This window comes from Physeter macrocephalus, chromosome 16 (assembly GCF_002837175.3).
Source record: "Physeter macrocephalus isolate SW-GA chromosome 16, ASM283717v5, whole genome shotgun sequence".
Taxonomy (NCBI): Eukaryota; Metazoa; Chordata; class Mammalia; order Artiodactyla; family Physeteridae; genus Physeter; species Physeter macrocephalus.
In genome coordinates, this window is record NC_041229.1 from 60306649 (window position 1) to 60333859 (window position 27211).

At 53.5% G+C, this 27211-nt stretch overlaps 2 protein-coding genes and 1 long non-coding RNA gene across 7 annotated transcripts in view; 1 reads left to right on the forward strand and 2 right to left on the reverse strand.

Moving 5' to 3' along the window:
• Positions 1-157: 157 nt before the first annotated feature.
• On the reverse strand, positions 158-14305 carry INPPL1 (inositol polyphosphate phosphatase like 1). Of its 2 annotated transcripts, XM_007131172.3 has the most exons (28): positions 14094-14305; positions 11214-11277; positions 10971-11121; positions 10619-10739; positions 10234-10374; positions 9897-9990; positions 9700-9789; positions 9421-9519; positions 9156-9306; positions 8960-9066; positions 8521-8623; positions 8241-8437; positions 7820-7937; positions 7118-7214; positions 6677-6815; positions 6460-6559; positions 6274-6362; positions 5960-6041; positions 5749-5838; positions 5090-5203; positions 4863-4951; positions 4315-4402; positions 4067-4222; positions 3743-3821; positions 3507-3647; positions 1494-2166; positions 1107-1240; positions 158-995 (listed from the first exon to the last, which is right to left on the reverse strand). In XM_007131172.3, exons 1-28 carry the CDS (start codon positions 14288-14290, stop codon positions 905-907), a joined length of 3795 nt encoding a protein of 1264 aa, XP_007131234.2. In that variant the 5' UTR covers positions 14291-14305; the 3' UTR covers positions 158-904. The 2 variants fall into 2 exon arrangements, with proteins under 2 accessions (XP_007131234.2, XP_054947567.1); XM_055091592.1 differs by lacking the exon at positions 10234-10374.
• A 1467-nt stretch (positions 14306-15772) lies between these two features.
• LOC114488018 (uncharacterized) overlaps positions 15773-27211 on the forward strand; it is a 58310-nt gene continuing 46871 nt past the window's right edge. For 2 of the 4 annotated variants that reach the window (XR_003683696.2, XR_003683698.2), the window contains exon 1: positions 16022-16491. This is a non-coding gene — a long non-coding RNA (uncharacterized lncRNA). Of the gene's footprint in view, positions 16492-27211 lie in introns of all 4 variants that reach the window. The other 2 variants (XR_003683697.2, XR_003683699.2) reach the window with 2 other exon arrangements.
• On the reverse strand, positions 17354-19610 carry FOLR2 (folate receptor beta). The gene is made up of 4 exons (XM_007112859.2): positions 19460-19610; positions 18215-18403; positions 17967-18102; positions 17354-17820 (listed from the first exon to the last, which is right to left on the reverse strand). Exons 1-4 carry the CDS (start codon positions 19607-19609, stop codon positions 17534-17536), a joined length of 762 nt encoding a protein of 253 aa, XP_007112921.1. The 5' UTR covers position 19610; the 3' UTR covers positions 17354-17533.

Genomic DNA, 27211 nt, shown 5'->3' on the forward strand with positions numbered 1-27211 from the left:
CCATCCCCAGCCGGTCTGGCACAGAGGGCAGGCCTGTTAGATGAGTGGAGGAGCTGCCAGGGCAACGGGACAGAGGGGCTTCCTCGTTCCTGTTTTTTTGTCGTTGTTGCTGTTGTTGCTCTTTTCCTTTGAAAAACTTGTAATTTATTGAGGTGAGTTTTGCTCAATCCAAATAAAACTTAATTTATTGAAGACAGCACACCAGCAACCCTTCTGAGTACCCACGATGGGGACAGGCTACCTGCAAGAGACCGGTTCCCCTTGTGACCAGCGAGGAACCCCGAGCTGCCACACAGCCCCGGGGCAGGGCGGTACAGACCAGGAGACAAAACTAAGCAAACTGGCGCTTTATGGCCGAAATTATTCCCCCCCACACACCTAAACCGGCCCCCATAACATTAAAGTGCCCGCCCTCCCTACGCCCATACAGAAAAGCTTAAATAAACCCCAGCCCAGTTCTCGGGCTATTCCTTCATTTCCGGACGGACACCCCCCAGAATGGGGGTTGGGAGAGGTCCTAGCCGAGCCCCTCCACCTGTGGTTCAGGCCAGGTGGAGGGCAGCAGGAACAACGGTGAAAGTGGGGGCCCACGACGTACCCATATGGACCCCATGGCCTCCCTGGGGCTGGAGGAGGGGTCCAGAAAGGGAGGACAGCACCAGAATAACCAAGATCCTCGGTAACCATGGCAACTGACCTCCCAAGCCCTGACTCTAAAAGGTGAGGGGCAGGATGTCCTAACTAGGGCATTACAAATGATTGGGCAGTAGGGAACGCAGATCCCCAATAAATAGGCAGAGAAGTACTGCCCCGCCCGCTCGTAACTTTTCAACTCCGGAGCTCTGGCTGGGCCTTCAAGGGCAGGTTGAGGCGCTCAGTTCTTAGCTTCGCAGTGCCACCGCGATCACTTGCTGAGCTGCAGGGTGTCCAGAAGGAGGCGCTTGTGAGCCGGGTCCTGCACCCCAGCTTCCTCCAGATCTTCTTCCGTGATGTCGCTGTAGGGCAAAAAGACGCTGGGAGAAGGGCGAGGTGGTCCAGAGAGCCCGTAGCTCCTCCCCCAAGGCCAGCCCCACCCCCACCCCGTCCACCTCCAGCCCCACCCCCACCTGAGAAACTCCAGGTCGTCCCAGCCATTGTGCACCAGGCCCTCCTCATAGCGCTCCAAGCCGATGGCCCGCAGCCAGGCTCCCATGCCTGCCTCGCCCAGCCCACCAGACCGCCCGACCTGCGGGCACGGAGCCTGAGGGAAATAGGGCACGTCAGAGAGAGCAGTGAGGGGGCCTCACACACTGAAGGACCTGCACACAGCCACATTCTACCGCGTGCTCTGGGGTGGGGAGAGAGGCCAGGAGCGGGGCTGATTCATGTGACCTCCAACTCCTCCCCAGTGCCCAGCTCAGGGCAGAGGCAACACCACTGAGTGCTGAATGAAGTAAAAGTATACCACGACCCATGGGCAAGCACACACCGACAGCCACCCCTGGTCCACATACCTCTTCCGCCAGGTCCTCCTGGATGCTCTCTCGGATGCGAGGTGGAGGGAAGCTGAGAGGCCGGCCATAGTCCGAGGGCAGTCCCCGGGGCGGCTGCAGCTCCAGGGGGCCTGGCAGGAGCACGGAGCGGCCAGGTCCAGCAGGAGCGTAGTCCACCTCACTCAGTGTCTTGGCCATCTGTAGCACTGAGCAGGAGCGATCATCCCCACTGGCTACCTCCCCCAGGAAAGTGCTGGTGGGTGAGGGGCCTGGGGGCAGTGGGGGTCTCGGATGGGCCTTGGGAGGTGGTGGGCCACGGGCCTCACCCGTACTGCGGCCCCGGATCACTGGCCCTGGCAAAGGATCCAGGCTGGGGGGCAGGAAGATGGCCGAATCCGGCAGAGGTGGGGGTGGAAAGTCTGGAGGGGGCAGTGTGCCCCCAGACTCTTCATCTGATGAGCTTCCCTCTCCCACACGGGGAGGCCGGTGGCGCCCAAGCTGCTGAGCAGGCACTGTGATGGCCACTTTGTTCTTGGTGGCAGGTGGGACAGGGGCCCTGGCAGGCGAGGGTGTCTCCGGGGGCAGCAGCTGGTGTGGGACCCCTTCAAGGACGTAGTAGGCAGGGTTATTGAAGCTGTTCTTGGGTGAGGGTGCCACCACACCTTCCAGCTCTGGAGCGCCCTCTGGCTTCAACCTGGGTTTGGGAGCAGAATAACTAAATCAGGGCCCAGCAACCCAAAGGGAAGGCGGTGGGTGCAGTGGAAGGAGAATTGGACTGCGAGTCAGGAGACGTAAGCCCCTGGTCCTAGACTTGCATGTGATCTTGAGCACATCACTTTCCCTCTCTGTCCCTTGGGGTCCTCATCTCTAAAACTGGGGAGACAGGGGAGTTGAATGGATAACCCCTAAACTTCCTTGCCTTACTCGCTAAGATTCTGCAATCTTTTTTGATTTTGTAACGGTGAAAGCTGAGCGTAAATGGGTGAAAACAGAGGCCAGAAGGCAGGACAATAAAAGCCTTCAATGAGAATGACCAGCCAGATTCAGAAAGCCTCTGGAGGCATCTGAGGCTAATCTACTGGGGAATCTTACTCAGGGATTCAGGTTAGTTTTACTCAAGCCTGGAGATAAAACCAAGGTGACTGATAACAGCTGAAGATGATTGAAAACACACCAGCAGTTTTTATTTACGTTCAAGTAACAATTGGATATAATTAAAAAGCAAGCCTCCCTTTCCCAAAGGATGATCCACAGAATACTACACTTGACCATTGAACAACACGGGCTTGAACTGCACGGTCCACTTATATGCAGATTTTTTTCAGTACTGCAGCACTACATGATCTACAATCCACAGTGGTTGAACCCGTGGATGTGGAACCGCGGATACGGAAGAATTGGGGATACAGAGGGATGACTATAAGTTATACACCCCTAACCCCTGCCATGTTCAAGGGTCAACTGTAGTTCCTCTGGATATTAATAGTTATTGCATGGAAAAGTTTCCTGGCCCATTAAGTTTGGGAAACTATATTCAACAGAGTTGAAAAAGGATTTCCTTCCTGTCCACATGCTCAGAGCTTTTGCTGAAACTATTGTGTACTAGGAATACCTAAGAAAAGAATCTAGCAACAACCATTCCCCAAACTCATTTGACAACAAACCAGTTACCAGCGGGGGCATCTTGTAGGACAGTGGTCCATAGAACGCCCCTAGGGAAATCCGTGCTGAGACGAAGGCCTATCCCCAAACAGAAGGCGCAAGTTAAGTGTTTACACGGAGGGAGCTGTTGCAGAAACAATTTCTAATTCTATTTTTTAAGGCAGAATTGAGAGGAAAGGCTGACTGTGCTCCCTTTGACCAGAGAGCCACACCTTCAGGAAGCCTGGCTGGCCAGTGGCCACGAGTGTAGGGCCCTGGCACCTCCGGCCATGCGGCAGCAGAGCAGCCAACCAGCAGATGATCCCCAAGCTGGCACTGAGAGCCACGCACAGCGATGGATAAAGTCAGGGGGTGACAGTTTCCTTCTCTCACCTGGGGGTCAAGGGCTCCTCCCGGGGAGCAGCTCGAGGTGGGGCTGGGGGCCTCCCAGTTGGTGGTGGTTTCTCTGTTTCTTCAAATAACTTGGAGAGCGGACAGGAGGCCTCTGCGGAGGCTGGCTTGCGGCTCCCTGACCTGCCAGGGGTGCACAGGGGAGGAGGGGTGAAGTAGGGGCTGAGCAGGAGCCCCCGGGCACCCCTCATGTAGCACACCACACAGCCCCAGCTCACCTGGGCTCCTGGCTGCCTCGGGACACAGAGGGGGCTTTGCTCTTTGCTCCTGCCTCATCCTTATCAATGCTGATCCACTCTGGGGGAGGAAGGGAAAGGAGAATCAGAGGAGACTTGGGGTCCTGCATCCCACAGACACCCCAGTGGGCTGCTAGCCCCTTCCCAGCTACTCCTTAGGGCAGGCCCACCCCCAGACCTGGCTGCAGAACTGCCAAATGTTCCAGGGATTCCAACATGCCCTCCCTGCAGCCCTGGTCCTCCCCTCCTAGACCCGCCCCCAGCACCCCGTCTTATGCCCCACACCCCTCCCAATGGGGCCCCCACCATAGAGTCGCTCACGGGTGCCCAGGCGCTCTGTGGGCACCCGCACCTTCATGGAGCCACGGATGTTGCCTGTCTCCTCGCCGCGGTGGGACAGGAAGGTCAGGAACTGCTGGGCCGTGCTGCCAATCATGGACTTGAGTGCCACCACGCACTCCCCTGAAGGGCAGATAGAGCAGACCAGCAGACTGCCAAGCCTTTCTAGGGCCCTGCCCGGCTTTCTGTGCCCCTTGGCCCCCCTCAACCCTCACCATAGGATTCGTAGCCGTCCATGGACTTGACTGTGAGCAGGAGGTGCTGGTCCTGCAGGTACTCGATGTCAGCCAGAATGGGCTTGAGCTGGGGAGCAGAGAGGCCCAGTGAGGAACAGAGGCCCACCCACCCCCTCCTGCCACACCACCACTCACCCCACCCTCAAGCTCGTCCCTGCTCACTCCCGTCCACTTTTAGGAAGGATCCTAATCCATAAGGTAGAAGACACAGTCCTGCATGGGCCTCTCAGAGCACTTAACAGCCCTGTAATTAATTAATTTTCTGCATCAGCAATGGCCAACACAGGACCTGATGTTTAGCAAAGGCTCAAGAACTATTCATTGAACGAATGAATGAACCAGCTGCAACTTGGCTGCCCCCACTCCCCCAAACAAAGCACGTGCCCTCATCCTCACTCACGCCCACCCCACACACAAGCCCCCCCGCCACACAAGCCTGTGCTGCCGGCTCTGCCCGCCCTTCCAGGCAGCCTCCAGGTGGCGCTCTGCTGCACCTCCCTCTCTGTGTCCTCACCCACAAGCCTCACCGTGGGCAGCTGGCGTGAGGACCACTGCACCTTGAGGAAGTTGATGTTGTCACTGCTCTGGGCATCATTTTCGAAGCTCTTCTTGTACTCTGGGTGGGGGTGGGGGACACCCAACTGAGCGCCACCTCTCAGCTTCCCTTCTGTCTAACTAGGGGGCTGACCACTCTGGGCACCTCGGGCCTCCCATCCCCTGTGGCCCACACCCAGCCCTGGGCCCCGCCTCTGACCCTCCAGGCAGGTGGAGTAGAACTCAATGAAGAACTTGGTGCGGCTGGCCGTCTTCACAATGGCCTCGATGCTCTCAAACTCGATGTAGGCCTGGTCTGAGGTCTTTGAGAGCCCTGAGGGGCAAAGGGAGGAATACAGACAGGAGGGCTGGGAGGGTGGCAGAAGGAACGGGACAGAGAGACTGAGTGCTGGGACAGGGAATCAGCAGCCCTGGCAGAGCAGGAGGGAAGGCCAGGAGGGGCTGCCTCCATCCCAAGCGACCAGTAGTGAGACGCCCAAAGCCCAGACCTGGGACTGGGACAAACAGATAACCCAAGATGAGAGACCATCTGAGAGGGGGCCAGGGACCAGAATGCCTGCAGGATATGCCCACCAACAACCCACCACACCACCAGGCGCACTGGGGTACTCAAGTGGCCCCAGGCAGACAGACACACGTACATGTTTACGTTCACACGCTCTTGGGCATGTACCTCCTGTGATGACCCAGGCAACACAGACACCCTCACACATCACATATTCAGAAACATTCCTACAAGTACATGTAAACACACACACACATACATTTAGATGTATTCAAACCTATGCATATCCCCAGGCCAGCACCTGCAGCCACCCAGATGGATGCCACACCCACAAGCACATCCAGAATAGCCACCTTTCTTGGAGATGAACTGAGAGGTAACTCCAACCTCAAATGTCCCAAACACGGGGGAGTGGTCGCTGGTGACGATGTCATCTGTGCAACCTGGGGAGGGGAGTAGGAATGAGGGCTCAGGGGAAAGCTCCTTATTCTCTGTTCGCACTTCCCAAAGCTGTGGCAGAGTTGGGTCAGTGACCACCCAGGATCACCCATCACCCTGTCTGACCATAGGAATTGCAGATGATGTGGGTCTCGGGATAGGACTTCCAGAGAATCCGGTCACACCATGAAGGCACGTTGGTCCGGACCTGGGGCAGGGGATGGCAGCATGGTCAGAGGTCAGCTGGGGCCCCACCACAGTGGCCCTAGCGCCCACCTCCTTCCGTGGATCCTCACAACATGCAGGATCACCCGAGGCCCCAAGGGGCCATAGAAGCTGGAGCGGTAAGTGCAGAGGCCTGGACCCTTGACCCCACACAACTCTTGATTCACTGCAGCCCTGGGACGTCTCCCCAGGCCCAGCTCCTTCTCTTCACTCACCCCAGTTGGCTTCTGCTTGTGCCAGGCGTATGTGTCCCGGGAACCCCGCTCATAGCGGTAGGTGGGTGGGAAGGAGATCTCCTCCTCACCTAGGGAAGGCGGGGGATGGAGGAGTCAGGGCCCGGAAGACCCAGGGATACCACAAGGATCCTGGCCCTCAGGGACCCCCGCCGGGCCCATACTCACTGAATCGAAGGAAAACCTTGTGCTTTTCCCGCTCCAGGTTGAGCTGGTCCACCCTGAGCAGGGGCTCAAACTCCTTCCTGCTGATGTAGTTCAGGATCTCCTGGGGTGGGGATACAAAGGCTGGAGACTTTCCCCCTCGAGCCAAAGCCAGAGGCGAGAGCCCACCTGGCTCCCAGCCCAGCCTCCCTACCAGCCACCTGCCAGGCCCTGCTCACACCTGTATATCCATGTCAAGGCGGTAGTTGAGGTCCCCGAACCAGAAGAGGTGAGTGAAACGCAGAGAGATGTCAAAGGCACTGAGCTGCCGGTCACCCAGTGAGAGCAGCCGCAGGATGTCCAGGTAGTTCTGGTTCCGTCTACAGTGGGGGTGGGGGGGAGGCCTCCAGGGTCAGGTGTCAGGGATAGGCGTGAAGGTAAGACATCTCTGGCTGGGGTCAGGGATGGGCCAGGGATCAGGGTCCCTGGGGACAGAGGAAGGAACTGGGGACAAGGTCAAAGTCAGGGAGAGACAGAGGGGTCCTGAGTTGAGGTAAGGAAGAAGGGGGCCTTGGGGGACAGGGATGTAGAATGTACTATAGACTAGGATATGGGAGAGGGAATAGGTCTTTGGCGAATAGAGGATGAGGCTAAAGAGACAGTTGGGAAGGTGCCCCCTCACCGGGCAGTCTTCTCATTTCCCGAGGTGAGGTGGCAATTCACAAAGCCAAACGAGGTGCCATTGAACATGAAGGAGACACCCACGGCCCCCTTGTTTCCTGTCAGGGCAACAGAAGGCCTGAGTCACCCCCGGTGGGCTCCCGACTCTCCCCTCTGCCTGTTTCAGCAGCAGTGGGAAGATCCTCCCGACTTCCCCACATACCATGAGGCAGGCAGGCCCCTGCACACACACACGCCTTCCCGGGGGTCCACACGGGGCACATGCAGCCCCATCTGGATGGCCTGGGTCTGTCGGCATGTGTGAACAGAGAGCCCCTGGAGATCACAGGGGACCCCAATGGTGAAGCTGCAAGAACCTGCAGATTCTGAGCAGAATCTATCCTGAGGGACCACTGGACTGCAAACAGGGAGACCTGGGCACTATGCCAGGTGCCGGGCTCTACCACGTACTAGCTGTGTGATCTTGGACAGCTCACTTGACCACTCTGGGCCTGAGTTTTATCATCTAAGAAATGGAGGTAATTATCCTGACCCTGCCTTCCTGGTGAGGCTGGAAGAGATTTAGAATACGAACATGCTTTGCAAAGTTCAAAGAGTTCTATAGATGGGAAAGCTGAGATTACCCAAAAGGGGGAGACCCTGGGCCCTGGGCTGGAGAGGAAGCAAGAAGCGTGGACAGAGGGACCCCACCCTCCCTACTCACCCAGGGTATTGGCGATGCCGGTCTTCACGCTGGATGTACTGACATGGCTGATGCGGTTCTCATGCTCTGGCTTGACCAGCACAGCCACCTTAATGTTCCACAGTGACTGCATGGCAATCTGGGGAGGGGGTGCAGGGTCACCCCTGCCCCGAGCTGGGCCACTGTCCACATCTCCCCCACCCCGCCCAGCCCATACTACAGACTGTGCTGGAAGTCACAAAATAGGAAGGGCTGCCACCCCTTTCTCCTGAGGGACCAGAGAGAAAGAGCCCTTCCCATAGCATAAAGGACTCCAGTCAGACTTCCTAAAGGATATGCCCAGGGACCAGAGGGAGAGCTCTCCAGGGTCGTGCGTGAGGTCAAGCAGGATAGTTGGGGACAGTGTGTGAGGAGGCAGGCTGGACAAGAGGATGACCCTCACCGGGCGGTAATCCAGATCTGTGAGCTCCTTGAGGCTCCCGCGGAGCAGGTCCAGCCACTCGCGGTCGCCCACCGAGTTCTCCTGGGTCCCAAAAACATAGATGTCATGGGGTATGGTCACTGTGACCTCATCCAGGGTCTTCCCCAGACCCTTCGATGTGAACCAAGATGTCACATTTTTTGGAGGCGGCACACTTCCTGGAGGGGGAGGGGATGCGGGCGGTCAGGCCCCTGCATGGGGCCCTTCCTCTCTCCCACCCCAGCCCCTGCACGGGCCTGACCCATGTTCCAGGTGCCTATGAAGACGGAGATCATGTCGGGCTCGTCCTGCTTGGAGTGCTTATTCTTCATGAGCTGCAGCAGCTGGCAGAAGGCCTCCCGCTTCTGGGGGGACAGCAGCCAGTCAGGGGTAGGTGGGTGGCCAGGAAAACCCCTTCCACGGGGACACCCTGCTAGGTGGCAGGTCCAGGAGGAGAGGGACATGCCTCTCTGGCTCACCACCATACACCCACTCCTCAAGCATACAACAGGTGCTCAGTAAACGTTCACTGAATGAATATTTGAATCCACCCTCAGGGCGCCCACTCTCAGTATACACACTCTGCTCCGTCAGAACTGCCCCCACCATGAGGGATGGCGTGCCTACATCATGTGTTCCCTCTCTTCCCATCCAGCAGGGACTCCTGCAGCCCCCAGTGGCCTGGCCCACCCGCTGCTCACCCGGGCGCTGACAAAGATGAAGTCCTTGCGCTGTGTCCGGTCCTTCTCTTTCTCAAACACGACGCCCAACTTGTTCTGGACCCGCTGGGACTTAATGAGCTGGCGGACTAGGGGATGGAGGATGGGTCACACCAGCCTGTGCCCTGAGGCCCAGGGGCCCACCCCGCCCCCCATCCCAGGCTGGGCCCTGGCTCACTGCGGTCATGCGTGAAGGTCGTCCAGTCCTCCTGCGAGTCCCGCTGTCTCCGCAGCAGCACCAGCCGCCCACCCTCCACGTCCACACTCAGCGTGAACTTCTGTGACTTCCCAATCTTGGTCAGGTCACCCAGGGTCACATCCAGCTTCACCTACAGGCCAGGAGGTGGAGAAGCTGCTGAAAAGACCTGGGGGCAGGCAGCGCCCCCTTCACCTCCACCCGCTCTTTGCCCCGTGAGGTTCCCCCCCCGCCCCCCACCATGTACCTCAAAGGCCTGCACGGGGATGGTCTTGGCCTTACGTGTGGATGGCTGCAGCGGGGCCGGGGGTGCTGTGGAACTCATGTCCTGTAGGGCCTTCAGGGCCTGCAGGGGGCAAGGGCAGGGAAAGGTCAGGAGCCTTGCCGAGGGCTGGGGCGGGGAGGGACACAGCTGATGTGGGGCTCAGTGCTAAACTACAGATTCAGGGTTCAGATCAGTTAGAGCAACGCAAGTGGCCAGGGACTGGTGAGTGGGTCAGGGATCAGAGGTCAGGGGTCGGGGCACCTTCTTCTGGATGCCTGACAGGAAGTCCTTTAGCACTGACAGCTTTAGCACCAGGCTCTCTAGTTCCTGCTCCCCAGTCTGTGGTGGGTTCTGTGGGGAGAAGGAATGAGGCTCGTCCGTGAGGCCACCAAGCAGGAGGCACCCCACCCAGCGCCAGAACATGAACCCACTCCCCAGAGGTCTCTCCACAATCCCACCTGCTGCTGCAAAAGGCGGGTCACCATGGGCGAGCTCTGCTGGTCAAACACCTTGGACAGGATCTCCAGGCCCGACAGGACCTTGTCCACCTCACTATGGGAAACATCAGGTCAGAACTCCCCACCCCGACCCAAGTACAGGCAAGAGGGGCTGAGTGTGTAGCTTCAGCCGCCACCGAGAGGATACAAGGGTTCAGGCGAGGAAAAGTCAGGAGGCAATAGCTGGTTCCTGGTTCAGGGCCAGAGGTCAAAGGTCAGGGCGTTTGTGTAGCAAGGCAGCGGGAGAGGACAGGTGAGAGGTAAGGGTGCAGCGCATGGCGCTGGATGTCCCAGGTACCTGTGCAGCCTCCGGCATGAGGTGGCGAGGGTGCGGGTGAGGTGCGGCAGGTTGCTGGCTCCACCCCGCACAGCCTCCAGATCCAGCCCGTAGCTACCCTTCAGGTACTCGTGCGAGACAGTGCTCAGCCCATTGGGAGCACTTCAGGAGGGGTTAAGAAGTCAGTGGAGGCCCCACTGACCCTGTCCCAGCACCCCCACCCCATTCCTAGAGGAGACGATACAGGTGGCAGTCAGAGTACGACAGGCCAGGGTGTCCGCCTCTGGGGCTGAGATGGGGCGGGGGTCCCTGGGGAGGGCTGGGGCCTTAAAGGTCTTCCCACCTTCGGTGAGGACACAGTTCTCAGAAAAGGGACTTCCTGCTCAGGAGGGGGTTGGGGTCTCACCTCTCAGCAGCCGGAGTCGTGGAGGTCTCAGGGGCTGGCAGGGGGCTGCTGGGCCCGAGGGGGGCAGAAATGCTGGTAGAGCCAGAGCGCGGGGGCAGTGGGGGCTTCTCATCCTCCCCATCTGTGGACAGGGGCCAGTGGGCAGCGGTGTGAGCCCCCTGCCCTCAGTGAAGTACGGGGGACACGATGGCTGTCAGAGACTTGCGTGGAAAGGGGTAAAGGGCCCAGGCACCATGGAGAGTGGCAGGGGGCTTCAGGGGAGTCAGGCTGAGAAGATGGGGTGGGAAGTCGCAGGTTAACAGCCGGGGATGGGGGCAGGGAAGGCATTCGTACACCACACCCCGGGCAGCACCTGAGGCATCCCGGTCATCAGGCAGGTCTGACTCTCGCTCCCGCTCCACAGGCAGAAGCAGGGCACACACCAGGCCCTGGTTGGGCTGGGCGTACAGGCCGATGAGCTCCCCCAGGGTCTGGAAGCGTCGCACAGGCACACCCTGCGAGGTCTGCAGGCCAGCAAGAGTGGGAGAAGCGTCAGTCAGCTGGTCCCAAACCTTAGGCTGGAACCAAGGTCAAGGGTCAGGGTCTAAGCTCCTACCTGCACGGCCAGGAAATCTTCTCCATCAGGGAGAATTCGATATGTGTGCACATGCTTCTGATACCTGACAGCAAAGCAGGGGATCAGAATCTGTCACCTCCAGCCTGGGGTCTAAGTCCCAAGACCACCCCCGTTCCTCCTACCAACGGGCTCAGCCTCCAGGCCCCTCGTCTAGGTTTCCTTAAAGCTATTTGCCCAGGCTGCACAGGGTTAATGATGGGGCCAGTCCACTCTATGCAGGATAGAGTAGCAGTAGTGCCAAGCAGAGCAGGAATGCCCAGACCCACCCCCCGACCCCAGGCCTACATACACTCCACACCCACTGCAGGGCCCCAGAAGCACCAGGCAGCTCTTTTGTGGCCTCCACAGCTGTCTAAACAGACCCTCTGGGCTATGGTACCTGTCTGGGCCCCTCGCCAGAGTAAGAGTCCTCAGAGGCCTGGGTAACCCGTCTGCGTGCATGGGTGACGTGCTATCACACGTGTGCCTGCTACCTGTGTTTACACTGGTGTCTGGCTCTGCTGGAGTCAGGTGTGTCTGGAGCAGTTTTGCTGGGGGGTGTGAGGATATCATTCTAGGGCTTTCTTCCCCCTTCCCCAGACACCAGGAAATTGGGATGACCCATGGGGGCCCTCTTTGGGAGAGGTGGGCCTCTAGGAGCCCCAAGCTAAGGAGGGGCAAGAGGGGTGCTGACAGATGGCAGCAACAGCTGAGCAGGTGACAGCTGAGACTGGCCTGGATGGTACAAGCTGCACTCAGTGGGGGTGGAGGATCCCTCTGCAGCCGCACCTCAGGGCAGGCTTGCAAAGGGGGGTCACCTGGGCTGTGTGTGTTGGGCAGGAGGTGGGTATTACTAGAGAGGACCAAATGCCTATTTGAGAAGACTCTACACCCTGGCCACAGGGCCATCCTCTCCTCTCAGGTAAGCCCCGTTCAGGAGCTCTCCTGACCACTGGGCACAAGCTGTGTGGCAATCTGTGTGTGACTGGGTGTGTTGGTTTTTGGACTGTGGGTCTGTGTTTCTAAGAGTGATAGCATCCCATTAACTGAGTCCTGTCTCTGTGACAAGTCAGGTACTCAATGTCCTACAGACATGATCTCATTTAATCCTCACATTTTAAGGCAGATATTATTATTATCCCTCTTCTTCAGAAGAGGAAACTGAGGATCAAAGAAGAAAAGTGATTTTTGCCTAAGGTCACAGAGTAAAAGGTAAGTAAAAGGCAGAGCTGGCATTTAAAGTCAGGACGGAGGCCAGGACCTGTATCCTGGCCTGCTGGTTGGATTGACTGAGCCTGCTGGGGCAGGGCTGTGTCCTGAATGTTTCCCCTGTATGCGTGGGTGGCATGTACAGGTAAGCAAGTATGTTTCTGATCACCCATCCCCAGGTTCCTGAGATGCAGGGAGTAACCAGAGTCAGCTGGTAAAGCTGAAGCCCTCACACACAGACAGCCCCTCACCCCACCCATCCCCTCCCCTGGCAATGGAGCCAGGGCTTTTCCCTCCTGGGACAATAATGTTCCCATCCAGACACAGGCCCAGCTGTCCCCCTCCCACTCAACAGCTGATCTAGCACCTGCCTCCCTCCCCTCCCTAATTAGGGGGTACGCCTCAGAGAGGGTTGGCATGCAGGACTCTAGGTTATTCATCTGCCTAGGCTGTCCCTCTTCAGTCCCCTATTGGGCCTCAGATATGGGACATAAGCTGAAACTTAAGGGACCCCTTCCTCTTCAGGTCCACTGCCTAGGCCAGGGTTGTTCAACCCTCAGCACCACTGACATTTTGGACTACATAATTATTTGTTGTGAGGGTCAGTACTGTGCATTGTCGGATGTTTAGCAGCAACCTTGGCTTCTACCCACTAGAAGCCAGTAGTACGATCCCTGTTGTGACAACCAAAAATGTCTCCAGACATTGCCAAATGTCCCCTGAGGGGTAAAATCAACCCCAATTGAGAACCACTGGCCTAGGCCAGTGTACCCCTAAAGATGTGAGGAGAACAGAGGGGAAAGAGACACAGGGATAGGGACTTGGGAGGGCTCATGGGCCTGAGGAGGAACATAACTAGGTCTAAACAAAGCAGACCCACCACTTCCCACTCACCACCTCCACTCCAGAGGCCTACAGGAGCCCACCCAATGTCAGATCCTAGGGCTCAGGGAGGCAGCTCAGGAAGAATACTCCAAAACTGAAAGTGCAAACTCACCCCACACCACTGCCATGCACGGCCGATGGGTACAAGCACAAAACCAGGCCCACTCAGAGAGCTGCCAAGTCTAGCCCCAGGCTCAGCACCCATAGCTCAGGGCTAGGGCAGCAGGATCCCAGAGCCAGGGCACACTCACTCACTGATTCATGAAATAATGACATGGAGCCATACAGCCTCACTCCCCTCTTCTCAACACCACCCTGTCCCCAGCTCCAGTCATACATACCCAGGCAGGCCCCAGCCTCAGGCACAGAAAAGCCCCCTAAGGAAGCTGCTGGGCATCCCCACACACCCCATTAGTTCCTCTGGCCCCAACTCCCACTCAGACGCCCAATCCCTACATAAACAGAAGTGCACACAACCGTGGGATGCACATCCTCACCCCTGCCTGGAGGATGCCTGAGGGGGTCTGCCAGAGACTCCCTACACTTTCCCCAATTACGGCGACGCTGGGCCGCAGGACCCCGCATACTCTGCCCTCAGTGCCGCAGCAAGTGCCCCCAGACACACAGCAGGAAAGAAGTGCTCAAGGCATCCTTCCTCAGGCCCAGCAGAAAGCCAAGGCCCCCACTGTGGCGGGCGCTGGAGTCCCACTGTCCCGGGCCCTCCCCACAGCACTCAACGAAGCCCGGGCCGTGCCCCCGCCCGCCGTGAGCCTCGTCGCCACTCACAGGACGCAGAGCGCGAAGGCTCCCGCCACGCTCTCGCTGTCTCGGACCAGGAAGCTGCCATCGCGGCCTGCCCGGGCCAGCAGCTCCTCGGCGGCGGCGCGGCTCAGGTCGCGGTGGTACCAGGCGGGGGCCGGACTGCCCAGAGCGGCCCCAGGCCCGGCGCCCCCTGGGCCCGGCGCCCCGCACGCCGAGGCCATGGCCAGCGCAGGGTTCAGCGCTGCCCGCGCCCACCGCCCCGCGCCATCCGCCCCGGGACGCTCGGCGCTGAGGCTGGGACCGGGCCCGGGTCCCGGGGCTGGGGACCGGGCCTGATCCGCTGACGGGACCGAGCCGGGGATCAGGGCTCCGTGCTCCGCCGCGCTTGCCGCCCGGTTTGCCGCGCAGCCGCCGCCGCCAGCAGCGCCGGCCTCAACTTGAAGAGAAAGAAAAGTTTGTTCAGAGGCGGCGGGGGAGGGGCAGGAGCGGAGCGCAGTGCCGGGCGGCTGGCCCCCACCCCCACCGCTCGGCCCAAGGCCCGTCCCGCCCCTGCCCTCACCCCCTTCCCCGCGGGGAAGTTGCCCTCTGCATTCCCGTAGGAGCCGGGACCCCCCAAACCCCAGGGGAAGACGGCCTCCCAAACCCCACAATGATCCTGCCCAGCCATCACCACCCGGAGAACATCCAGCTCCTAACGCCCGCCTGCAAGCCCAAGTCAACCCATCCTAAGCCCCGACACTTTGGGATTCCCGATCCCCTCCCCCTCCTTTAAATACTCACAATTATATGACCCTCAACTCCCATAAACGTCTGATTCCACCCCCAAATCCTTTCCATTCGGCCCCCCTACAGACTCATAGGATCGAGTTACCAAAATCCGCGAAGGATCCCATGATGAACCAATCTCCTGCCGTCCCTCTCCCCATCACCCCCAACTCCTGTGAAATCCAGCCCCCACTTAGACCTGAACCCCCAAACTCCACTGGGTCCCAATCCCGCGTGGGGGATCCCCCACAAACCCCCAGAGGAGGTCCACTGTCCTCGAATCCCCATGCACCGTCCCTGGCAGCCCCTCTCAGCCCAGGCAGAGCCCTTCCCCCCTCTCGGCCAAGTTCCCGGGCACCATCCCCCATACCCGCAGGCCCCGGCCTTGAGGGGTTCAGCAGTCCGAGGTCAGGCCTTTCCTTGCCCATCTAGAAGAAAGTTCCCTCAAACCCCCGGGCTCCCGACCTCTCCCCAGAGCCCCGGCCGCCGTACTCAGACCCCCACCTAATGGGCTGCTCCGATGCCCCCTTTCCCGGGGAAGCAGCCCTGGACTCTCAGCGGCCACTTAAGATGGCCATCCTCTGCCGCCGCACCCCCCGCCTCGCCTTCCGCCCCGCCCGCCGCCCCGCCCCCGCGGCTCTCTGCCGAGCCGGGGGTAGAACCCGCGCCCCGCCTCGCCCGGCCCAGTGCCTTGATTCCGGAGCCGCTAACCGGCCGATTGACCTCGGGCAAGTCACGGCGCCTCTCAGAGCCTCGCCTTCCGGCTCTGTAAAATGGGGATAACTTTATGAGGGCAGACTCAATAGGACTGTTCTTGTAAAGCTCTCCGCACGGGGCCTGGCATTCAGTGGGCGCTCCCGAACAGCGGCTATTTTTATTATTAATTAAGGAGTAACGAAGGTGACAGCTGTGTAAACTGTAAAGCGCGGCAATGGAACGAACGGGTATTATTAGCACCCGCCCCCATCCCAGCTACTCCCTCCAAGTCAACAAACTTGAGCCTCTGTGGGCGGGACGCGGAGCCAAGAGCGCCCTAAACCAGGCTCGCTCCGACAATCCCCGGTCCCTTCCCCTCCCAGAAGGGGCGGTAGGGCCCCCGGGCCTCCCGGAAAGGGGGCGGGGTCCTTAGGAGGGTCTGGCCCGTCCCTCCCCACAAAAAGACCTAGCTGGTGGCAGTGTCTCCTGGGAGTCCGCTTCCTGCCCCGCCCCTCCGCCCCCTGGATCCTTAAAGGCGCAGGCCTCCAGCCTGGCTCCCATTGCTGCCAACTCTTAGGCCGCTGTCGGAGGATCCCCTTTAACCTGAGAGAGAACTTTCACTTTGCTAAATTGAACCTGTGTCTGGGTCAGTTCCGACGAGCTCCTTTCTCTGTTTCAAATACGCATTGACTTCACCCAGCTGGAGCAAAGACTGGGACGTGGAGCGGGGTCCGTGGGGCCTTCCAGACTAGATAAATGTAATGACTGTGACTCACCCACACGGTAAACAGCGTCTCAAGACCCTTCCAGCAACCCAATAACGCGTCCTCCAATCTGTGGCCAACTTCCCCTATCAGTCACCTCTTGGTATGAGGCGGCGGGAGAGACCTGGACTACGAGTCTTCACTCCTGGGTTCTCGTCCTAGCTTGATGACACCTCCTGCCTGGCGTTCTCACACAGGTACCGGCGCCTCTCTGAGGATAACTTTGGTTGGGAGGTGGAGACAAAGGCTTCCCCAGGGGGAAAGGGGAAGCGGGAGACCCTGAGATATAAACTCAGGCCCAGTTCCTGGGGGCTGTGCAACGACAGAGCAATCCTCTAGGAGAGGCATATCTACCAACCCTGGAGGGGACAAAGGTGCCGGAGAAGTTCCTGCCCCTGGGAAACCCCTAAGGGTTTCTGCTGCTTTTCCAGCCACGCTTCCAGGACACAGCAGGGCTGAACCAGTGCAAGGCTCCGGAGTATTTCCTCCCCAGGAACCTCACAGATGCCCTCCCCAATCTGCTCTCTTCCTCCTCTGAGGCTCCCAAGCCCCAACTCTGCCCCTTCAATCCACATGGGGTGAATTTATTTTCACACCACACCCGCCGCACCCCCTGCCCCGGGAATCCAAAGCCTTCCCTGGCTCCCATCCCCAGCTTTCCCAGAGCAGCAGAGCTGAGCACAGAGCCAGGCAGACAAGGCCTGGGGGAAAGGAAGGGTATTTGGGGCCCAGTATAAATAATGAAGTTCTGGACTTGGCGCTCTCATTTGGGGCTACAAGGGCAACAGGATCCCTGAGGACTGTTAATATGCAGGCAGTAGGCACACATGGTTTTTAGGCAACAGTTAACAACCATGAGAGAAGGAAGGATTATTATCTTCATTTTATTGAGGAGGTATGGTTTAGAGCAGTCAAGCAACTGCTTCACCTTCACATAGTAGCAGAACTGGGATTCAAACCCACGTCTCATTTCTCTAATCTGAAGGCATCCAAAAACTATGGAATCTGCCCTCTACCACCCACAAACTCACAACAGAAATAATTCATCAGACATGGATGTGTTGGTCTATTTATTAGAACTGGCTGTCAGAGAAACCACAGGCCCCACCATGGAGCAGGAACTAGATGACAGAGGGATGGGTAATGGATGGAGGCATGCTTACAGCTTTCTCATTTGTGGGAGCTGAGCTGAGCCCAGCCGGGTCATCAAACCTGGGGACTGTCTGGGGATGGCTGGACTCAGTCATGGAGCCGGAGTGGCAAAATCAGGGCCAGGCAGAGCAGGAGAGGTCTAATCCCCTGGGGCATGGCCCCAGCACTCATGGCCAAGGCATAGAACCTCGCCACCTCCTCGTTGGGGTTGCCCTGGGTGGGGTCGAACCACATCTGGATGCAGCGGCCGCTGCCCCGGCTGTAGTTGCTGAGCTTGTAGGAGTGACTCCAGAGGCCCTCACACAGGGCTGCTGGCGTGGGGAAGTAGAACTCAAATGTGCCACAGGTGGTCCCAGCTGGACACTTGTTAGATCCTGCAGGGAGAGAGGGTAGGCACGGACATTCAGCCCCTGGGCCCAAAGCTCATTTCTGGCCCCCCTTAGAAATCCTTGCCCAACCCCAAATCCTCAAACCCCCTTTCTCCATTCTCCACCTCCATCTCCCACCCTCAGGCCCTCACCTGAGGTCCAGTTCCAGCCCTTGTGCCAGTTGGTCTTGCAGGTGTAGGAGGTGCGGCAGTCTTCCCACCAGATCTGACAGTCCTCTTTGCAGAGGGGCACGTTCAGGAACCGTTCTTTGCGCCAGCTCTCGTTCACCTGGGGGGAGCGGGGGAAGGGAGGGCTCCAGTCAGCCTGAGATGTTGGTAGGAACAGCCTTGACTGAGTTGGGCGACAGCCTGCTGGGGTGGGGTGAGGGAGACACCAATACCTCCTGGATCCAGGGCCCCAGGTTGGGTGAGCACTCGTACAAACAGTTGTCCTGAATGAAGTGGCGCTTGCAGGTGGGCTCCATCTTGCCACAGTGATCCCAGTTAAAGTTATACAGGGAGGAGGTGTCCCTGTGCAGCTCCTGGCTGACTTTGGCAGAGCAGCAGGCATTCTTCTTCCAGGGGATGCACTGCTGGGGGGGAAGACATGAGACTAACTGCCTCCCCAACCACAAGCTCTGCCACCTCCAGCCTCTTCCCATTTGGCTCTTCCTCTCCTGCCCCTGGTAGGTTGTTCTAGGAACGCTCACTGTTAGGACCTCTCTGTCCTTGGCCTCCAGAAACTCCAGTCTTGGGAGAGACTCAGTTACAACAGTGTGATGGGGAGGCAGGGATGGTGAGAGCCTGGGAGAAACCCTGTCTTGGGGAGACAATAGCTATCATTTATACCACGCTTGATACTTTATACAAAGTATTTTATTTTTTCACTAAAAAATAATTACTGAATACTTGTTTTATGCCAGTTACTGTTCTAGATGCTGGGAATAGGGAAGAGAACAAAACAGACAGAAATATGTGTTCTGGTGAGGGGAGACAGTAAGAACTAAAAGAGAAAAAAAAAATATCAGGATCTGATCAATTATATGGAGGAAATTACAGCAGGTAATGGAAATATGGAGTATGGGATGACTGTTGAAATTTTAAATGGGGTGGTTGTGAACAGCCTCACTGGAAGGTGGCATTTTGAGCAAAGGAGGAAAGGGGATACCCTATGCAGTAATATACGCTGAAGTCTCTCCCCCTTTAAACCCCTGGAGTTGCCCACCTCAGTCCTACCCCTAACCCACCACAAGGGCAAGTCCTGTCCCATTCCTCTGTGTGTCTGTGTGCTTCTTTGGGCCTCAGTTTCCTAATTTGTGTCATGTGGAGGAGAACATCATCTACCCACATCACAGGGCCCCTGGGAATATGAAATCACACCCAGAAAACACATGACACCTGGTAGGTGCTCAGTAAATGATCATTCCGCCTTATTGCCGACACGGTATCCTGTCCTGAGCAGGCCACCCCTGGAATCACGCCAGCCACTCCCCCGCATCCTACCTTCATCTTCTCCCACAGTGATAACTCAGGATGTGTGTGTGTGGTGAAGGGGCTGACCCCGCGACCCCTCCCTCACCACCCTGACTTCCTCTTCCTTGTCTGAACAAGCCCCCTCCCCGCCCAGAGCCACACTCCATCCTCACCTGGTCATGTAGCTTGTCCTCAGGGCCTGGCTTTATCTTGTGGTGCTTGGCATCCATGCAGACATTGAGCAGGTCTGTTCTGGCCTGGGCACTGCACTGGTAGACCATCCAGGCCAGAAACAGCAGAAGGGGTGTCAATTTACAGGGCATGTCTTTCTTTTCTTGCAGAGGCAGCTGTGGTTAGGGAGACCAAAGCCTAAGGGGAGAGAGTCCCATGCAGGGTGCCCCCTTCACCTCCTGCCTCAGTCTTCCCAGATCCACACTGAAGGATGGGGTCAGACCCTGTTCCTTCAGTGTTGGGGGTCCTGAGGCTCCTTGAGACTGAAGTAGAGAAGATCGGCAAAAGGGGTGGCTCCCTCACCTCAGGCTCGAAGGGCTCAGAAGGGGATCTGGGATTAGAGGGTGAGCCCTGGGGGAATCTTCCCAAGGTGGAGAAGATGCCTTGTGCTCTCACCTTCTCTCTGGACTTGATCTAAGAAAAGTAACTAAATAATTCAGGTCCGTGCTCTGCTCCCCTGAAAGGGGCCAGGGACACACAGTGCCCTCATCCTGTGTCCAGCAAGTGCTCTGCCTTTAAACCCTGGATCACCTGGGTTCCCATGCCAGGTTAGAAACCCTGTTAGCCCTGGGGTGGCAGCGACCCAGCTCTGCTGAGTTCTCTGGATCAGCACAAGGATCAAGTGAGGCAACACGCAGGGTGGTGTTTGGTTATAAATGGTACAGGAATGACAAGGGTGGTTTTGTTTGTTTGTTTGTTTTTTTAAAGATTACACATATAAGCAGTATCATATGATACTTGTCTTTCTCTGTCTGGTTAACTTTACTTAGTATGATAATCTCTAGGTCCATCCATGTTGTTGCAAATGGCATCATTTCATTCTTTTTTATGGCTGAGTAATATTTCATTGAATATATGTACCACATCTTCTTTATCCACTCAGTCTGTTGATGGACATTTAGGTTGCTACTGGGACTCTACTTTTTTTTTTTTTTAATTTATTTTTGGCTGCATTAGGTCTTCGTTACTGCACGAGGGCTTTCTTTAGTTGCGTCTAGTGGGGGCTACTATGTGTTGCAGTGTGCAGGCTTCTCATTGCGGTGGCTTCTCTTGTTGCAGAGCACAGGCTCTAGGTGCGCAGGCTTCAGTAGTTGTAGCACACAGGCTCAGTAGTTGTGGCACGTGGGCTCTAGAGCGCAGGCTCAGTAGTGTGGCGCACGGGCTTAGTTGCTCCGCAGCATGTGGGATCTTCCTGGACCAGCTTGAACCCGTGTCCACTGCACCACGAGGGAAGCCCCCTGGGGTGGTTGTTTTTAAACAGCTTTGCTTTCTCAGACTTTTTCCTTCCCTATTCTCTGAAAGCCATTTCCTCCTGTCCACCCCCCACATCGTGACTCTGGCCTCCTCAGCTCTTTCTGGACAGATGCACCAGATCCCTACCTTATCCCTCAAAACACAAATGCAGGACCCTAGGACCTGAGGGACAACATAAAAGTCCCTCGCATTGGAGCTGCTAACCAGACAAGCACTTAGAGTCGTGGGAGACCCCCAGCAAAAGTGACGGCCCACTACTCTGTCCATGACTGCCTCTCACCTTTCACCCCACCCATGACAGATCTGTTCCTTTAGGCTCTGTCACCGAGGGACGTAAGAGATGATAATAGAGACTTTCCTCTCCCTCCCCGTCCCCCATGCAGTTGATCACCAAGCCCTGGCAAAGTCTCTCGGAAAACGTTTCTGGAATTCACTTCCGTTGGCTCTGTGTTTGGGGTAAGGTCTTCCCTCCTCCAGTTTCTTCCCCTTCAAGTCACCTTCCCCACAAGAGCCAGAGTGATCTTTCTGTAAGAGGGATATGCCCCGCCCCTATGCGCCAACATGCCAAGTCTCCCCAGTGTCCTGTCACCATCCCCTCCTTAGGGCAACTTGCCTGAGCCTCCTTTGCTGCTGGGCCTGGGCGCACACACAACTCTGTCTGGATTGGCCTGTCTTCAGGTTGGTAGCAGCTCCAAGCCGCGGCACTGCCCTCTGTGTTCTGTCCTCAGCGCCGGATAGACTGACTAGGAGCTCTGGTAAGCATAGATACAATTTCCTCTTTCAGCTCTCCTTCTGCTCTTCCTTCTCTTCAGATCCCACCCTTTTCAAGATTACTTTAGTCTGTCAAATGATCCATTCCTGTTTTCATTCATCTCTTTATTTGTTAATTTATTCATTCCAGGGTCCACACATTCAACATGCATCCAAATCTAGATGATTGCTCATCTCCAAGGGGGATCTGAATTTTTGACCCCAAATGGTTGTTAGGATAAAGCTAACTTGAGGGGAATGGGACCTAGTAAGAAAGAACCCAGGCTTTGGGGCCAGGTCATAGGACCCAGTGATAGCTCCATCCCTCCCATAACTGTGGGAAATATCACTGAATCTTTCTCAGCTTCAGTTTGCTCACAAGTAGATTGTTGAGAATTATATGTAGAAAAGCCTGACATATACTGAGTAGGCTTTAAAAATTTTTTTACTTAACTATATTTGATTTATAATATTGTGTTAGCTTCAGGTGTACAGCTTCAGATTCTTTTCCATTATAGGTAATTAAAAGATATTGAATATAGTTCCCTATGCTATACAGTAAATCCTTGTTGTTCATCTATTTTATATATAGTGGTGTGTATCTGTTAATCCCATACTCCTAATTTATCCTTCTCCCTCCCCTTTCCCATTTGGTAATGTTTTCTATGTCTGTGACTCTGTTTCTATTTTGTAAATAAGTTGATTTGTATTATTATTATTTTTTTTTTGGCCACACCACACGGCAATGTATTTTTTTTTAGATTCCACATATAAGTGATATCATATAATATTTGTCTTTTTCTGCCTGACTTATTTCACTTAGTATCATAATCTGTACATCCATTCATATGCTGCAAATGGCAATATTTCATTTGTTTTTATGGCTGAGTAATATTCCATTGTGTGTATATACCACATTTTATCCATTCATCTATCCATGGACATTTGAGCTGCTTCTACCTTTTGACTACTGTGAAGAATGCTACTATGAACACATCTTCTTTATCCATTCATCTATTGATGGACCTTTAGGTTACTTGAGTAGGCTTAAATGGCAGCTATCAGATTAATTTATGAGCAGCCAGATGGACACAGGTAGAAGATGAGGTACAGAAGTCAAGGGTCACAGAGAAAAATTGTCTCAAATCTGATAAATGAGAATACCTCACCATCTACTATTTCTGTAACTATAATTAAACAATTTTTTAGCCGTTTAAAAAATTGTGGTAAAATACAGACTATGTAAAATTTACTGCCTTAACCATTTTAAGTATACACTTCAGTAGTATTAAGTATATTCATATTGTTGTGCAACAAATCTCTAGGACATTTTCATCCTGTTAAACTGAAACTCTATTTCCATTAGTCAGTAGCTCCCCATTTCCTCCTCTCCCCAGTCCTCAGTAACCACCATTCAACCTTCTGTCTCTAAGAATTTGACCCCTCTAGATACCTCATATAATTGGGGTCGTACATTATTTGTCCTTTTGTGACTGGCTTATTTCACTTAACGTAATGTCCTCAAGGTTCACCCATGTGTCAGAATTTCATTCCTTTTTATAGCTGAATAATATTCCATTGTGTGTATATACCACATTTTATCCATTCATCCATCCATGGACACTTGAGCTGCTTCCACCTTCTGACTATTGTGAAGAATGCTACTATGAACACAGGTATACAACTATCTCTTTGGGACCCTGCTTTCATTTCTTTTGGATATATAACCAGAAGTGGAATAGCTGGATCACATGGTAATTCTATTTTTAATTTTTGGGGAACTGTCATACTGTTTTCCAAAATGATTGCACAATTTTACATTTCCACCAGCAGTGTACAGGATTTCAATTTCTCCACATCCTGGCCACACTTGTTATTTTCTGTTGGTTTGTTTGTTTCTTTAATAGTAGCCATCCTAGTGGGTATGAGGTGGTATGTCACTGTGATTTTGATTTGCATTTCTCTAATGATTAGTAATGTTGAGCCTTTTTTCATATGCTTGGGGCCTCTCACTGCTGCGGCCTCTCCCGTTGCGGAGCACAGGCCCCGGACACGCAGGCCCAGCAGCCACGGCTCACGGGCCTAGCCACTCCATGGCATGTGGGATTCTCCCGGACCAGGGCACGAACCTGCGTCCCCTGCATTGGCAGGCGGACTCCCAACCACTGCGCCACCAGGGAAGCCTTGCCCATTTTTTAATCAGGTTATTTTGTTATTGTTAAATTATAGGAGTTCTTTATATATTCTGGATTAACCCCTTATCAGATATATGATTTGCAAATATTTTCTCCCATTCTGTATGTTGCCTTTCATTCTATTGTCTTTTGCTGCACAGAAGTTTTAAATTTTGATGTAGTCCAATTTGTCTTTTTTTTTTCTTTTGTTACCTCTGCTTTTGCTAGCATATCCAAGAAATCACTGCCTAATGTAATGTTATGAACCTCTTCCCCTACGTTTTCTTACAGTTTTATAGTTTTAGCTCTTATGGTTAGGCCTTTGATCCATTTTGAGTTAGTTTTTGTGTGTGGTGTAAAATAGAGTCCAACTTAATTTTTTTGCATGTGAATATTCAGTTGTGTCCGTGCACCATATTTTGAAAGGATTATTCTTTCCCCTCTTGCACTGTCTTAGCACTGTTGTCAAATTTCTGGACTCTCAGCTCTATCCTGCTACTGCACTTCCTTATAGTTTTGTAGTAAGTTTTAAAATCAGGAAGTGTGAGTCCTCTAATTTTGTTCTTTATCAAGATTGTTTTGGCTATTGTAGGTCTCTTTCACGTCCATATGGATTTTAGGATCAGGTTGTCAGTTACTCCAAAATAGCCAGCTGAGATTTTGATAAGAATTGAGTTCAATCTGTAGATCAGTTTGGGGAGTATTGTCCTCATAACAATATTAAGTCTTCTCATTGATGAACATGGAATTTCTTTCCATTTATTTAGGTTTTTCATTTCTTTCAACAATGTTTTGTAATTTTCAGTGTACAAGTTTTTTGTTGTTGTTGTTGTTTTTTAATTTGACCTCGCCATGTGGCATGTGTGATCTTATTTCCCTGGCCAGGGATTGAACCCACGCCCCTTGCAGTGGAAGCACAGAGTCTTAACCACTGGACTGCCAGGGAAGTCCCCTGTGCAAGTCTTTTACTTCGTTTGTTAAATTTTTTCCTGTGTATTTGATTCTTTTTCAAGCTATTGTGAATGGAACTGTATTCTTAAATTTATTTTTGTATTGTTCATTGCTAGTGTATAGAAATACAAATGATTTTTGCATATTGATCTGGTATCCTACAAAGTTGCTAAACTCACTTGTTAGTAATCATGTGTTTGAGGATTCCTTAGGATTTTCTATATAGAATGTCACATCATTTGTGAATAGAAATAGTTTTACTTCTAGCTTTCCAATTTTGTATGGATCTTTTTTTTTTTTTTTTGTGGTACGCGGGCCTCCCTCTGCTGCGGCCTCTCCCGTTGCGGAGCACAGGCTCCGGACGCGCAGGCTCAGCGGCCATGGCTCACGGGCCCAGCCGCTCTGCGGCATGTGGGATCCTCCCAGACCGGGGCGCGAACCCAGTTCCCCTGCATCGGCAGGCGGACGCGCAGCCACTGCGCCACCAGGGAAGCCCTTGTATGGATCTTATTTCTTTTTCTTCACTAATAGCCCTAGCTACAACTTTTATACAGCGTTGAGTAGACATGATGAGAGTGGATATACCTGTCTTATTGCTGATCTTAGGGGTAAAGCCTTTTGGCATAGAACAGGATGTTAGCTGTGGGTTTTTCATAGATGTCCTTTATCACATTGGGGAAAATCCCTTCTATTCCTTGTTCAGTGCTTTATTTTGTTTTTTTAACAAAAGGATTTTGGATTTTGTCAAATGATGTTCCTGCATCCATTGAGATGATCATGTGGTTTTGTATTTTATTCTAGTAATATGGTGTATTAAATCAATTAATTTTGAGGTGTTAAACCAACTTGCATTCTTTAGATTCCCCCAGCTGGTAATGGTGTATAATCCTTTTTATATGCTGCTGGGTTCAGTTTGATGTTTTGTTGAGAAGATTTACGTCTTTATTCATAAAAGATGTTGGTCTGTAGTTTTCTTTTCTTGTCATGACTTTGTCTGATTTTATATCAGGGTAACACTGGTCTCATAGAATGAGTTGGGGAGTGTTCTCTCCCCTTCTTTTTTGAAAGAATTTGTGAAGGATTCGTATTAATTATTCTTTAAACATTTGGTAGAATGCATCACTGAGGCCATCTGGGCCTGAGCTTTTCTTTGAGGAAGTTTTAAAATGACTAATTCGGGGGACTTCCCTGGTGATACAGTGGTTAAGACTCTGCGCTTCCACTGCAGGGGGCGTGGGTTCTGGTTGGGGGAACTAAGATCCCGCATGCCTCGGCACGGCCAAAATAAATAGATAAATACATAAATAAAATTTTTAAAATACTAATTCAATCTCTTTACCTGTTATAGGTATACTTAAGTGTTTTACTTATTCTGGTGTCGTCTTTGGTAGCTTGTGTCTTTCTAGGAATTTGTCCATTTCATTTATGTTATATAATTTTTTGACTTATAGTTGTTCATAGTATTATCTTACAATGCTTTTTATTTCTGTAAGGATAATAGTGATGTCCCCTCTCTTACTCATGATTTTAATAATTTGATTCTTCTCTCTTTTTTTCTTAAAATCAATGTAGCTAAAGACTTACCAGTTTTGTTTATCTTTTCATAAAACCAACTTTTGGTTTTCTTCATTTTCTCTATTGTTTTTCTATCCTCTGTTCCATTTATTTTTGCTTTACTCATTATTTCTTTCCTTCTTCTGGCTTTGGGTTTATTTTGTTCTTTGTCTATTTTATTTTTGTAAGGTAATAGGTTAATTATTGATTTAAAATCTTTCTTCTTTTTTAATATAGGCATTTATAGCTCTAAATTTCCCTCTAAGCACTGCTTTAGTTGCATCCAATAAGTTTTTAAAATAAATTTATTTATTTATTCATTTTATTTAATTTTTTTTTTCTGCATTGTGTCTTTGCTTGCATGCAGGTTTTCTCTAGTTGCTGAGAGTGGGGGCTACTCTTTGTTGTAGTGCGCGGGCCTCTCATTGTGGTGGCTTCTCTTGTTGCAGAGCACAGGCTCTAGGCACGTGGGCTTCAGTAGTTGTGGCACACGGGCTTCAGTAGTTGTGGCACACAGGCTTAGTTACTCTGTGGCATGTGGGATCTTCCTGGACCAGGGCTCGAACCCATGTCCCCTGCATTGGCAGGTGGATTCTTAACCACTGCGCCACCAGGGAAGCCCCCAATAAGTTTTGATATTCTTCATTTTCATTTCATTCATCTTAAAGTTTTTTTCTAATATCTCTTGTGATTTATTCTTTTACTCATTGATAATTTAGGAGTGTATTATTTAACTTACACATATTTGTGAATTTCCTAAATCTTCCTCTTTTTTGATTTCCAGTTTCATTCCATTGGGTTCAGAGAACATACTTTCAACTCTTTTAAATGTATTGGTGCTTTTTTTTTTTTTTTTTTGCGATACGCGGGCCTCTCACTGTTGTGGCCTCTCCCATTGCGGAGCACAGGCTCCAGACACGCAGGCTCAGCGGCCATGGCCCACGGGCCCAGCCACTCCGCGACATGTGGGATCTTCCCGGACCAGGACACGAACCCGTGTCCCCTGCATCG

What these genes read in the sequence shown, in the direction of transcription:
- INPPL1 (XM_007131172.3), bottom strand. Translation starts at nt 14,290, where the DNA reads ATGGCCTCGGCGTGCGGGGCGCCGGGCCCAGGGGGCGCCGGGCCTGGG. An exon ending in CAAGGTTTTCCTTCGATTCA is followed by an intron (nt 6,363 to 6,459) that starts GTGAGTATGGGC and finishes CGCCTTCCCTAG; the next exon opens with GTGAGGAGGAGATCTCCTTC. An exon ending in CATCATCTGCAATTCCTATG is followed by an intron (nt 5,839 to 5,959) that starts GTCAGACAGGGT and finishes TCCCCTCCCCAG; the next exon opens with GTTGCACAGATGACATCGTC.
- FOLR2 (XM_007112859.2), bottom strand. Translation starts at nt 19,609, where the DNA reads ATGCCCTGTAAATTGACACCCCTTCTGCTGTTTCTGGCCTGGATGGTC. An exon ending in TGGGGCCCTGGATCCAGGAG is followed by an intron (nt 18,103 to 18,214) that starts GTATTGGTGTCT and finishes CGCTCCCCCCAG; the next exon opens with GTGAACGAGAGCTGGCGCAA. An exon ending in GGGCTGGAACTGGACCTCAG is followed by an intron (nt 17,821 to 17,966) that starts GTGAGGGCCTGA and finishes CTCTCCCTGCAG; the next exon opens with GATCTAACAAGTGTCCAGCT.